We start from the raw sequence: 13,660 nt of genomic DNA, 5'->3' as shown, positions 1-13,660 counted from the left end.
AAAAAAAAAAAAAAAAAAAAACAAACCTTTACATCTATTTTTTGAGTTTCTGTTGGACACAGAAGTTTCTGTCGTGCATTCCCTGTCTGATCGACTTTCCAGTAGCCCATAAATTTATGATCTGGTAATGGCAATCTGTCAAACAATGTAGGAACAAAGGAATTTTTACATTCATTAACCAGCAACTGATATGGAAGAAATAATTTAAACAACTGCATTTTTCCAACAAGACATATCTGAAGATTCTCTTGTAGAAAATGCTTCCTCACTAAAATATTTCATTTCTTTTGCATTTTAAATGACAAAAATCTTATCCTTCTGGAATACTAATACAGTCATAACCTAAACGGCATCATAAAAGAAGGAGAAATTCACATAATATGGCCTCAAAAGGAAAATATTTCCAGTCTGAATTATTTGAGGTATGTAATAAAATATATCCGAACTGTCTCTTGCTTTGCCTTATTCAGATCAGGCAGGGTGGGATAGTACCACTTAAAGGAGCTCCTGCAAGTGGCACACTCATCTGAAAAACCAACAGAATAAGCACAGTGAACACTGTGGCAAATTAACCATGCAATAGAATTTCAACAAATTATTTCCATATATTTTGCCACTGACATGAAAAAAGGCAAAGGAATACAGATATGAGAGTATCCCATTGCCTTCTGGCCCGTCCAGTCTACAGAAAGGATAGGGACATCTTCATAGCCTCAGTTGCTTGCCTTGGTCTAATTTCTTCATTTCTGTACCCTTTATTTAGGGAAGAAAACTCTTATATATAGGAAAAGAAAATGCTGGTGTATGGCAAAGTAGCTCGAGAGCAAAATAGGGACAACGCAATTTTTATTTCTTTCCTCTGAAGTAATTTGTAACCACTGAAAGCAGTTTAACTTTATTAATTGGCATGAATACCTTCAAGCTAATGAACTCATTGCTTTTGGTTTCTTTTATTTCAGATCAGTTGCTCCTAAAAAGACCTCTTATAAAAACTGCATTCTGTGTTACACGGCATTGCACATTATTGTAACAGTTACAGAACTTGGCAAGAGAACAGAAGACATTCCTTCTCCCAGTTTCTATAAATATCTCCAAAGTCTATTTTAAGGAAGTTCTCTTAGACTGTTTGTTAAAAGTCTGTGCATGGTCTCTTCTGTCCTGTCTGATGATGCTCGTTCCTCTGTTACAATTATTTCCCGCACGACTAAGCTGGCCCCTCTAGATCTTAGAGGTTTGTTTCATTTCTCCTTGATATTCTTTTCAGAGTAAGAAGGGATCCCAAATAAAAAAAACACAGCTGGACTATATAGGAATCTTGGGGAATTTTAATTTTACATTTTTCCACTGCGAACTTAAAGGAAAATGAAGGGAATGAACACTAATATCTTCTAATCTTTGCAAGTCACGCAGGGAAGTCGCATTAACATTTCTTACTGGTATACTGACACCAAATCTCAAGCAACCTGGAGAAGCCAGTACTCACAGGTGGGCAGGCATTCAGCCTCCATCCCCATTCTGCATCTGGACCATCTGCAAGGCAGTCAGATAGCCAAAGATACTTTTTGCAAACAGAAAATGGTTTGAATGCTGCAGATGGTTGGTGCTCATAGATAAATATCCAGCTGCCTGCAGTATGCCACTGGGGCATGTAATGAGGAAAATGCATCTCATTAATTCCCTCTCTCACTCAAAGAATCAGTAGAGTCTTTATTGCATGTTTGTCACCTAGTTAAGAGTATCAACAGATACCAATGTTTTTTGAAGAGTGATTTATTTTGCATTCTTCCTCAATTCAGTTTTCTTTTTTCCATTCTTTACACCTAACTAGTCTAGCCAGATTTTTCCCAAATTAAGAAGAGAAATTAAGCCAGATTAAAAAAAATGCAAGTACCATATATTGTAGATTACAACATTCAACACCATTAGGAAAAACAATCCAGGATGCACTATTTCAACATATACACAATTCTTAGATAAATTTATTGATGCAGTCAGAAAATGGGCAAGACTAGTCAAGTTAGTCTAGTCAAACTAGACTAAATGTCAGTTTATCCATGAAATGGAATTTTACTTCAGGCACCCATTTGGGTTTCAAAATGAGTTGTTGGCAAAACGTTGGTTATCTCTTGAGCCAAAACTGTCTTGTGTGCAAAAAGAAACTGGAGATTTTTTTTTTGCCACAGTGACTCTGAGTAGCATAATGTCTGACATGCCTATAATCAGCAATAATTGTTTCCCGTTAGCAATGGAACATCAACTTCCACAAGGATTTGGATTTCAGTTTTAATTCCTTACACATTACGCTCATGGACAACATCCTAGAAATCAACAGGTTCACTACTAATCACAAACACCCATTACATTTTAAAACAAAACATATGTTAATAACCAGCTCTAACCAAATATCCTGCTTTATATAGCAACAGAATTACAAATTGCATTCCCAAAGAAACAAAACATTTCCACTCTGTTTCAGCTTTCTGGAGATTTGCTTTGCTAATAGTTCTTCTCTTCCCTTAGGAAAACCAATTTCTCCTTTCTCCTAGATTCCTAAGGTTTTGTTCTCTTTCCTGTTTCTGAATGACTTAGTTTCTCTGGGGCAGCAGACCAAGTAATCATCAACAGCAAAGAGGAGGGAAAGGTAGATCAGAATTTAGGAATAAAACAGAAAGCAGAATTCATAATACAAAGTTCTTTGTCACAAGTAATAGGGATCTTATTCTTCCAGGGCCTGACAATTCTTTTTCACTCCATCTCACTGCTCTCTCTCTTATAAATCTGGTCTAAGAAAGACTAAGAGTATTGAAGAAGCTGGTGGCATTGAAGTTCTTATAACCAGTATGCCTCCTGAGCGATTCTCAAGAAGAGAGTGAGGATGCAGGAGGACTGGAACAACATGCCCATGCTGAAAATGTTTATACATCTTAACAGGTTTCCTCCAGTGAATGTATATGATAGTCAGTGAAGGAAGGAGCTTTTCTTTTCACAGGACTTAGAAGTAACAAGAAAGTTTTGAAAATAACTTGAAGCGACAGTACTAGTAAAAAAACTTCACAGGGCACTCCTGCCACACTGCTGTATTTCAAATTAATTAACCAAAAACCATTTACATAAAAGGCAGACAGAATACTATGGAAATGCCATCACTGGTAAAAATCTGCAAAGCAAAGAGCTCTCATGGGTGTAATGTGTAATGTAAGTGCAGTGGCTGGGTAAGAGCAGTACTGAAACTTCACTGCTCTCTCCAGTTGGAGTGTACAGAGTGATTCGTGCTTTTTGCTTTCCTCAAAAGCTGGAAAGGGTTTCTAGAACAGAAAAACTACACAGCAGACTGCAGTAATCTTGTAAGAAAGCCAAGACTTAAAAGCAAGTTCTAAGGACTTATTCCTGATCACTTGTTTGATTATGGATCCATCAAAGCCTGTTGCTTAAAAAAATTTAGAAATATTTTTTGTATGTTTATTTACTCTTAATTTTACATCCCGCTTTTCTACAAGATCACTATTGTCCATGAAATGGTTATATAAGCAGGTATTTTGTTTGGAAAAGGTGATTGCACAGGACCTACGGTTGATAGGATAATTTTACAAAAAAATACTATTTTTTTCTTCCCAATTTTCTTCATGCACAGCAGTCTAAGGGGAGGCAATCTGTTGCAAGATAATTCTCTAGCAGCTTCTGCTGCTGGAAAACTTTTCAAAGTGACACCTACAGAACACAATTTATTCTCATTTGTATATTTTTGATTTTAGAAAATAAATTCATTTTAGGATAATTAAAAAAAAACCCCAAACCCAACCAAACCACTAAGCACCAAACAACTGCGTTCAGAAAGTCAATAGAGCCTGCTTTATGAAGTTATTCATTTAGCCTTCTGAGAACATACTGGAAAATGGCTACAAATCTTTAATCTTAAAGTTCCACTGAATGCAAATCTGTGACAGCCAGCTATCGTACTAGTACAGCTGCGGACATGAACTAAGACAGGCAACAAAGCTGCTTAGTAGCTGATCTTGTAAACCAGCTCAGCGCTGGCACGGAATGTATTATTCAAGGACTCCGGTAACAGCCTGTGCTCTATTGAGCTGAAGAGACTTCTATCCCACCCGACCTTTTTGGACTTATGTAAGATACAGTTTGAAACCAGGAAAATTCCTTACCAACCAGATCTCCATACTTTATATTTAAACACCTTTTGATTAAAAATATAAGCAGTAGACATACAGAACAGCCTTATGTTAGGCCTCATTCCCTGACAGTCAATTGTAGCCCCCCACTCTGCTTCCCCCACAACGCACAGGATGGAGAAGAGATACATATGGTATGAGACAGGTCCCACAACAACTACAGATTACCTGGGGGGGGAAATTCTCAAGAGAAAATTAAAGCCATTAAAATGTACATATTTACATTACATATAAAAAATTCAGTTCATATAAAATGAATATTCGAGTTACAGGAAGTACCTGGAAGTGGATAGTGATGGGAGGAAAAATATGGAATGGCAATTTCATCAGGGATAAATGCCAGAGTTAGAGCTGAATGCTGTTTTACCTAGGAACTGAAAATGGTCTGAACTGTGCAACAAAATGGCAGATTAACGTGAGTTCAGACAAATGTGACATAGCAGATGTCAACAGGAAAAACAAAGTGTAATTGTACATAAAGAAAGATAATGAGTTAGTGCAGTGAGTAATCCATTTTACCCACTATGTCTTGGCAAAACATCATAGACAAGCCATCTGCTTTACACACAACACTGATAAAAATTATAAACTATCGAACAGGTGATACCAGGAGATACAGACAATATCATGATGTTATAAGCTAATGACACTGAACGTGTCGGTGTCTTGAAGAATGGCCATCCTGCTTGGGGAAAAAAAAACCTGAAGGAAACAAAAAGCCCCAGTAAAGCATTACTTTACAGGTCTAATATAGGATATCAATTTTGGAAACAAACAAATTAGCACCTACAAATTAATTTCTCTCTTGAGAAAGTAAGTACTGCAAGAATTCTCTTCTAAATGGTCATTAGACACCATCTAATTAAAACACCTCTGTTTTAATTCCACAGCCTAAACTAAAATTCCCATAAGGTTCACTGGTACCGCCTGTTAAATTTCCCCTGCAATTTCAGCTGGATACAACCCTCGAGGCTCCTTCTTTTGAGACCTTCTCTTGTAGTGTGTTGTTTGTGTCTCTCATGTTTTTGTTCCTATATTTACAGCAGTTATGTTTCAGCAGCAATTTATATAATTATGATTTATTCAAGGTTTCTTTTAGATTATGTAATAGGTGACAGACAGATTCACAAATTGTTGGATCCAAGACATGCCAGAGAGTACCTGTATAAAGGAGTCAGCATTTCAGTATAATGATTTTCCCATCCTAGAATTTCCTAGAAATGCTTCTGTTTCACAAAACTTCTTAATTGCACAGGATTTGTATTCTTATGAATAGCAATAACTTTGCTGCAGGTATGACTAACATCCTCAGGCAGAACAGGTTTGGACAATTATCCTAGTTTTCACAGTTCTTAATAGAACTCCTGAGCAATTTATTATGCTAGCTAGTAAGTCTTGAAAGTCTTGCAAATTAAGACTGGGACACAGTCCCACCCTCTGTGGGGGTATGCTCTTGCCACTAGGACACTGTAAAAATCACACCTAGTAAACCCTGAGATTGCCAACCTGTGAGAGACTATGATCCAGTTGAAGATGTCCCTCCCCCTTGCAGGAGGGTTGGACCAGACAACCTTTATAAAGGTCCCTTCCAACCCAAACTATTCTATGGTTCTATAAGCAGGTCGGAAAACAAGCTTAAAATTGAAAATGATCTTGACAAATTAGAGAACTAATCTGAAAAATAATAATACAGTAAGAAAGGTGCAAGCATGAAGGAGGTTAATTACATGAAGTGAAGATGGGGTAAGCGCTATGCAGGGTTCTGCAGAAAGGATCTGTTTAGAAAAAATGTTTAGAAAACTAGACAAGAGTTAAACATTGCAAGAAGTGCAAACATACTGGGGTTTTTAAAAGGGACCGCTGCATGAAATACATCTCTATTCTATACTCTCATACTACTCTACTCAGCTCTATCAGAAACCAACCTGCCCAGTTTCACTCACAATGCTTATAGACGGACATGAATAAAGTGGAAATGGGAAGCATAAAAGAAACAAGACACAACCAGAGGCCTTAAAAAAGGAGGAAGATTGAGTGAACTGGATGTGTTTAGTCTAGAGATGACTTTCTAATGGCAAGGATATTTAGGAACAAGACTGACATGCTTTGGGAGCTTATAGAACTCCATCTCTGGAGGTTTTCAGGCATGAATCATGACAAAAATCAGATAAGAAGGTATTAGATTAATTTGCATATTTTCTGAAGGAACTAGGATGGACTAGATTAGCACCATTATCCTATTCTCATATTCCTGGAAAATAATGTAGAAGAGGTCAGTACTCTTGTTCTAAACATGTAGCAGCTTCAGGAAGAACCTTTTCTGCAGTGGTCCAAACACCATACCCAGTTACCTCAAGGTGTCCATCATGTGAGCTTGCAATATGGGCTGGAATAGATTTGGGGAGATTATCTAGATGTTCTTTTACCCCAAGGCAGAATCAACTATGCATAAACCATTCCTGAAAGAAGTGTCTGTAATTCAAGGTGATCCACCTGCGGCTTACAAGCTCCACAGGGGTAAATCTCATGACCAACAGCAAGGCTGTCTTGGAATGGAGCAGCAGGACAATCTGCAATGCCAGCTGTGGTGGATGCAAGTGAGATACTGAGACCAAGACTGCTGGACCATAAGAACCATTTTGTCAGTCTAGTCCCAATCTTGCACCATGAGATCTAAGAAAAAGTTGTTTTTATCAATTGGGTGTGAACTGCTCCTGTAGTTTCTCCTCCTCTTGGCCTTCAGTGCACATAGTATACACCCATAGCTGTCAGGCAAGTGAAGGGGGTCTTCTAAGTCTGTCACCCTTCATGTTACTTGTCCTATAAAACCTCAGTGATAAGATTCAAAATGATCAGGTGATTATTCCTAATTCAAAATGACCAGATCTTTATTCTACCTTCTACCACTTCTGCACTGAACAGCAGTTTTTCTCTTGTTTCCTAAACCTCTGTTCTCATTACTAAAGAGTCCTCTCCAATTGACCCATGTAGACCCACATCTAATATTCCTAAAAATTATATAAAGTGCAAATTTCTCAAAAACGATGACAAACTTTGTAACTCTTTAAAACAGAAATTACCAAGTGACTTTTACCAAAGCAACTATGGCAAGAGTTTCAAGTGTGTACTGTCATTTTGACAGGCACTGTAGTTGCTCAAGCATTGGCTCCCTAGGCATGTAATTCTTCTGTCATCAAAATTAAAAAGTACACCATGAATCGTTACACTGGTGATATTTTTTTAATAGTTATATGTAGGATGTTAGATATGATAACAGTGGTGCTCCAGCAGGAGAAACCTACACATGGACATCTAATATCAAGACATCATGTCATAAGAATCAGTCCCTCATTAGCAAATATAAAAGTAGAATGCCCCACGGAAAACTCAGTTTTCCATATATCCATAAAACTTTCTTCATGAAAGGGAAATATTTGTTTCTCCAGAAAAAATTACGCATTAGCGTTCAAGCCAAAGTTTTCTATTGCTTTTCAATATGATCTATGTAAGTCTGTTATCTGTGAAATGTAGAAGAATGAGTTAAATCTCTTTCACAATTAAGTTTAGTCTTAAAAAAAAAAGTATTTTGATTCTAACCTCTGAAAAAGTATATGGTGTAATATATCAACTGTTAATATAATTAAAGAGTATTAGTGATATACAGACACACACAAAAATGGTTCTTGGAGCTTACATGCGTTGCCCTATTCTGCAGTATTTTTGTAAAGCCTTTTGTGAGTATCAAAGACAAAATCCCACTACCACTGAAGAAAACTTTTTTTTTTTGCTACCGATTTAGGTGATAAATGACAGGACAGAAGTGTGTTGCAATTCAATTAAATACACAGGAGAAGAAACAAGTATTTCCCTTTATTAATATATATCTGTTTACCATACAAGCTATCAATATGTACATGGACATTAAAGATTAAATATTAGTAATAAGCAAAAACTCTACCATAAAGTAATTTATATTGTAACTTATTTGGAGGAATATTAAATTGGAACCAAAGGAGGATTGACTTCAAGTATTCCAGGTTGTTTTTAAATCAGTTAGCAGCAAGATAACACACTACAAATGAGTGAATATGAGACACCTGTCTTCTTAATATATATCTTATGTTATTCTTACTCCTTGGCCAGTTGTACATTGGTCGGTTTTGCTCCAATAGGTATCCCATATTTGTGCAAAGTGCTCATTAAAATTTCACGCATTTCGTTGTTGTAGGAGTCAAAGTCAAATACATTTCGAACGACATTTGCCAGTCCTTCAGTTGGAAATTTCTGTGAAGAAACAAAGACTTTTACTGAATATCTGTTAAGTTACAGCATATAATTAAATACTTCTAAAATGAATAGTTATAACAGTAACTTTTCTCAACTTAGGCAAATGGTCAAGTCATCTTTTTTTTAGTTTCCCAAATAAAGAAGGTACATTGCTTGAAGTCAGCACGAAGTTACTAACACTAAACCTGAACTAAACAAACAAGCAGGAGACAATTATTTAAATGCTCAACATCATTCATGTTCTACAGAATTATTTTCATTATACACATAGCAAGATGGTGTAATCATTGGAACATATCATAATGTATTTTTTAAATTTGGAACTGCTTTCTGTAGCAGTTTCTGAACTCCACTGCTAACTGTGGAGATCTGACACAAGTACACATATTCTTATATCCAACTATACAATTAATTTCAGAATTCTGTTTCTTTACATTGAATACAGTAAAGCTGAAAATACACTGCTTACTTACTAACAATGACTTTAGGTCACGATGGATTTTAGTAGAAATAGAACTTCACTTAAGATGCACAAACATTTGTTTTCTTAGTGAAAATTACGACCTGAAATGTCCTTTGTACATAAAGCAAAAACAGTTTAACAAACTTTCATTAGTTATTCCTAAATGAGTTTTGTTGATTATTTACGGCCAGTACGCTCTTGCAGGTTTCAGACCCTCACATCTTCCCACACCTTTTAATTATTGCTTTTCTGCAAGAAGAAAACACATTTTTCTCCCTCTCATTTCCCACTATGACCTAGAAGTCAGCAAGACTTAAAAGCCTTGACTGAGCAGCCAGTTGAACTCATGTAGTAGGAATAAGTTGAAATGACGAAGATTTTTTTTTTTGGTACTTGCAGAAGACACTGTAAGTGTCAAAAGCTGTCTTACTGCAAACTGGTTCCAAACACTTAGTCAGTAACTTCCACTGTCTTTTGATTTGCCCTGAAACTCCAATAGCAAACATGTACCTGTTCCCATTTAAATTAAGGCAGATTCCAGTAAACACGGACCTTAATGTATGCTGACATAATTTCAGGCTCCAATAAGCTTATTTTTGAAAGGTACGTTTAGGTAATTTAAACAGAATATGCATTGTCACTGAGCCTTCTCACAGATACTCTTTAATAAAACATCTGAAAAAAAAAAAATCTTACTCTTGTAAGATTTAAATGGAGTCAATAAAAAGAATTAAAAAAAAAAAATCACCAAACTACTATATACACTAAATTTTTACCACCACTGCTTTATTTTACCTTTTTTGGCAAGAAACAGGAATGAGAATATTTTTATTTTATTTTTAAACTTCTCACTTTTTCTTCATATGCCTTTGATTCAAATATTAGGTCTTTGCAACCAGGACATGGACCCCCCTATCTCAGAATGACACATCGACAGTGATGAAGATAAACATATGAAGAAGTATTTTAGAGAGTTGAAGTCTTATCTGTTTTTTCCCCATTAGTGAGCAAGGCTGATACAAATAACTTCAAACCCAGACTTAACAGAAGCGTCAGAGGAACATATAAAAGCATTAATAATAAAGATTTGAGTCCTGAAATAAAAACTAAACCAGAAGAAAACGTAAGATTTTCATAAATATTTTGTCCCGTATTCGTAATCAAACACCAGCCTTAGTCTGGAGTTCAGTATTTTCTCAATTTAAGAAAAATCTAATCTCTGAAATAAAATATCCGTGACACAAGCAATACTAAAATTAGCTAGTTACTGTGGTAGAATGGAATACCACTGCTAGAAATAGGCTTGTACAAACCTTTTTTTAATCTGTACATGCCACAGAATATTTCAGTACTACTGTTAGTATAAAAGCACACTAAACTATGTCCTGCTTTTTAAACCAGTCCATGAGGAACCTATTAGAAATTCTGCATTATTACAGGTTAGCAAAATACAAGTTATTATGGGATAATATAAAGTTTTCCTACAGCCTGTGCCACCCTAGTACGATGTCCATTCCTTACTGAATGAAACAGGTTACTAAGAATAAAATTTCTCCCAACAGCTATTGTAACTAAAGACTATAAACTTTTCACATGTAACATAAATGCAAAAAGTTTGTGACAATATTCAACAGTGAAACTATTAACTTCTGTAATGTAAATTGCACCTTGGAGTCAAAGTAAACATATTAAAAAAAAAAGCGCCCACTTATAAAAATCACAGTTAAGTTTAAAAGCTACTTGGTACTCAGTGTGCAGGACTACCTCAGTCTGTTTTCAAGCGTGTCTTCTTTCTAATAACAAGAACAAAACATATCCAGAATTGTGCATGCTCTATATAACCAGAACCTTTTCTTAAGTAATTATTTTAGAACGTTTATGATGATGAATACTGCATTTTCTGTGTTCTTCCCTTCTCACTGAGAAGCACAACCAACAAGCTGGCATCAAGCTATCTTGTTCACTCATGAGCTACTCTTTTACCTGCCCTGCACTAGATACTGCCTTGGTCAAGTGCTTCAAATATTATCTGGTTTTCACTAGTAGTCTCCAAGTATGTCCACAGTTTTCTGAATCATTGCGTAACTTCTGATATCAATACCTTTCTCATCAATGAATTGCCTCAATAGTTCCATGCCTCTTGATCAGTAGGACATGACAAAAAATTTATTTCCTTGGGTACAACTGATTGCTGCTGTCCATAAAACCTGTTCTGAACACAAGCCACTTGTCAAAAGGCCATCTACTTCAGTTATTAAAAAAAAAAAAAAAAAAAAATCTCAACTCTCTTGTTTCGAACAGAACAAATCCAACCACTTCTTAATAACTGCCTGGACAACTGCTTACTGAAGAAAGGCAATGACAGTTCACTTGAAGAAAAAAAAGTTGAGCGTTTGAGTTGAACATTTAAAAAAAAAATCATTTGGTTTCTATTGATTTTTAAAACCAGATTACTGGAGAAAATATTGATCTCTCATCAGTCTGTCTGGTTCTCATTCATTGATTCTTCCCCTTACAAGTAACACCTTTGTGTGTACCTCAGAGTATTTTCACAGCTTAGATTCTTGGCTGTTCCTTAAAATAGTAAGTAACATAGGTTTTCCTTTTAAAAACTTTAGGGTTTATATACATATATATATATATAAAATGCTTTATTTGATACAGAGGTATGATAGAATTTGGCTTGGTGAAAAATCCATATTTTTATGGATCTAACTTTCCATGAGTACCTGTATTGCTATAGTGGGCTTAAAAGCTGTCAGCAGAATAGTAGTTTCCTAGTACAAATACAGAATCTTAATTAAAATATGCTTATACACATTGAGGTCTACTGTACTTCTTCCACTACCGTGAAAACAAAGTGACAAATTCTCTGGTATCCAGTCTGTAATGAGTCCAGATTTTTCCTTTAGACTTCTGTCTTGTGTTCTACCACCCACTTCCCTACATATTCTAGTGCCTCCAGATGCCCGCACATCTCCCGTCCTGCCGGCACCATTCCAAAGGCCCTCCCCACGACACTAACAGACCTCCCCCTACCTGCTCATTCCTCCATGCCCTTGGCTTCCCCCTGTATCCCCGATGCCTTTCCACTGAACGCTGCCATCTCTCTCTGTGCCTCCTCAGTTGTCCTGTCAGCAGGCAGGGCAAGAAGCACCATGTCTATGGCTCATCCTGAGCGACACGCATACTAATTGATTAACCAGTGCTTATGTCTTTGAAGTGGGTACAGCCAAGCAAAACACCAGAATTCTCCCTCTGCCTTTTCATTCACAGGGATACTAATTTCAGTCTGTTCCTCTCTGTCACATAGCTGCTGATTTTGATTAAACCATCAGAAACCTAATTATCTTTGAAAACTGGTAACCGAGATTCACTGCGGTTGGCCAAAAGGGTAAATAAAAGCTGGTTATTCATGTGAGGAGGGCAGCAAGGAGAGAAAGGGATACAAACTGTGATTTGATAAGCCTAGTTTCCTTTCAAAAATAGGCTGAACAGAGAAAAAGTACTTCGTACAAAAGCTTACTGAACAGGCCTGATGATTAGGAGACTTCAGGGCCAGAAGGTACCTTAGACATTTGCTGCCTGAAAATTGTTATACCAGTGCCTACTATTAAAAAGCAATCTCATATACAAACAAGAAAGAAAGCCTATCAGAAAAATCTCAGCTTTCCCAAACTAAATAGAGTTAGTAGAAAAGCTATTTCCATTTCACCTAGACTAACGTGGCTTGCCTGATTAGCATCTGCCAGGGACATCGGGTGAACCTGAACTCTGCAAAACAACTTACAAAAGGTCTCATGAAAACTTGTACGCTAGATTGCAGAGAAGCAGTCATAGCATACACAGGCAGTTAGGGGCAGCATATGGTAACCCAATGGAGCAAGAGCAGAGCTTCTCAGCTTGCCCATAAGCCACTATAAGCATCAATACTTCTGACATCTGACACAAGCTGAAAACTGCAGGTGAGGGATACAAAAAGGTTGTATTCAGGTCTCCTTCAGTCTACAGCTGCAAGACCCAAATTCCCTATACAATCCGTGGGGAGAAATAGGCGCAGCAACCAAGTTAGGCAGCCACAGTAGACAACTTTCTCTATGCCTGCAGTTTCAGGCCTTCAAACCAGCTTGGTATCTCGAGCTTCACCAAAGAACCCTTTCACAGAATCACAGAATGGCAAGGGTTGGAAGGGACCTCTAGTCCAACCCTCCTGCTAAAGCAGGTTCACCTAGAGCATGTTGCACAGGACTTTCCTTAAGAAAAAAGTTAGTATAGAGGCAACTGAGCTCTGAATGCAGTGTCTAAGCTACAACTAAATTGCTATGGGTTCCCTACTTGCATAATCTTTATGGGAAGATGCTCTTGTAACTACCCTGTAGACACAATCCTATACATTGAAGACCACAATTAATCACAGTGCAGAGATTAGCCTAATAATATGTTGATGTCACCACACTTAGAATATTATCTTAACTGACTAGCCCTGACGCTCAGACACTGTCTCAGATAACAGTAATCAACAGCAATTTTTTCTCCAAAACAACAGACTCTTTTTTGCAGAAGCAAAAAATTCCAAAATTATGTGAAAGAAATCAACACAATAGTACAAAGAGAGTGGGGCTGTGGAACTGCTGTAAGGGAAATTGTTTAACAACATGACTAACTTCCCTCCTTCCTTCCTAAGGGCCAGAAATTTTATTGACTCATTTCCCTCCTTCCTCTT

The 13,660-nt window shown here is 36.8% G+C and overlaps 1 protein-coding gene across 1 annotated transcript in view; it reads right to left on the bottom strand.

Annotated features, from left to right (window-relative positions):
- The window catches only part of VWA8 (von Willebrand factor A domain containing 8), a 178,274-nt gene that overhangs the window by 67,987 nt on the left and 96,627 nt on the right, over positions 1–13,660 (bottom strand). Inside the window, exons 25-26 of the mRNA XM_009645253.2 lie at positions 8,320–8,471; positions 27–135 (exon numbers count right to left, since the gene is read on the bottom strand). Coding sequence (XP_009643548.2) covers positions 27–135; positions 8,320–8,471 — 261 coding nt within the window. The remainder of the gene's footprint in view (positions 1–26; positions 136–8,319; positions 8,472–13,660) is intronic.

Source organism: Egretta garzetta, unplaced genomic scaffold (genome assembly GCF_000687185.1).
Source record: "Egretta garzetta isolate BGI_Z169 unplaced genomic scaffold, ASM68718v1 scaffold351, whole genome shotgun sequence".
Taxonomy (NCBI): Eukaryota; Metazoa; Chordata; class Aves; order Pelecaniformes; family Ardeidae; genus Egretta; species Egretta garzetta.
The sequence above is the reverse complement of the archived record's forward strand: the minus strand, read 5'-3'. Positions and strand labels throughout refer to the sequence as shown.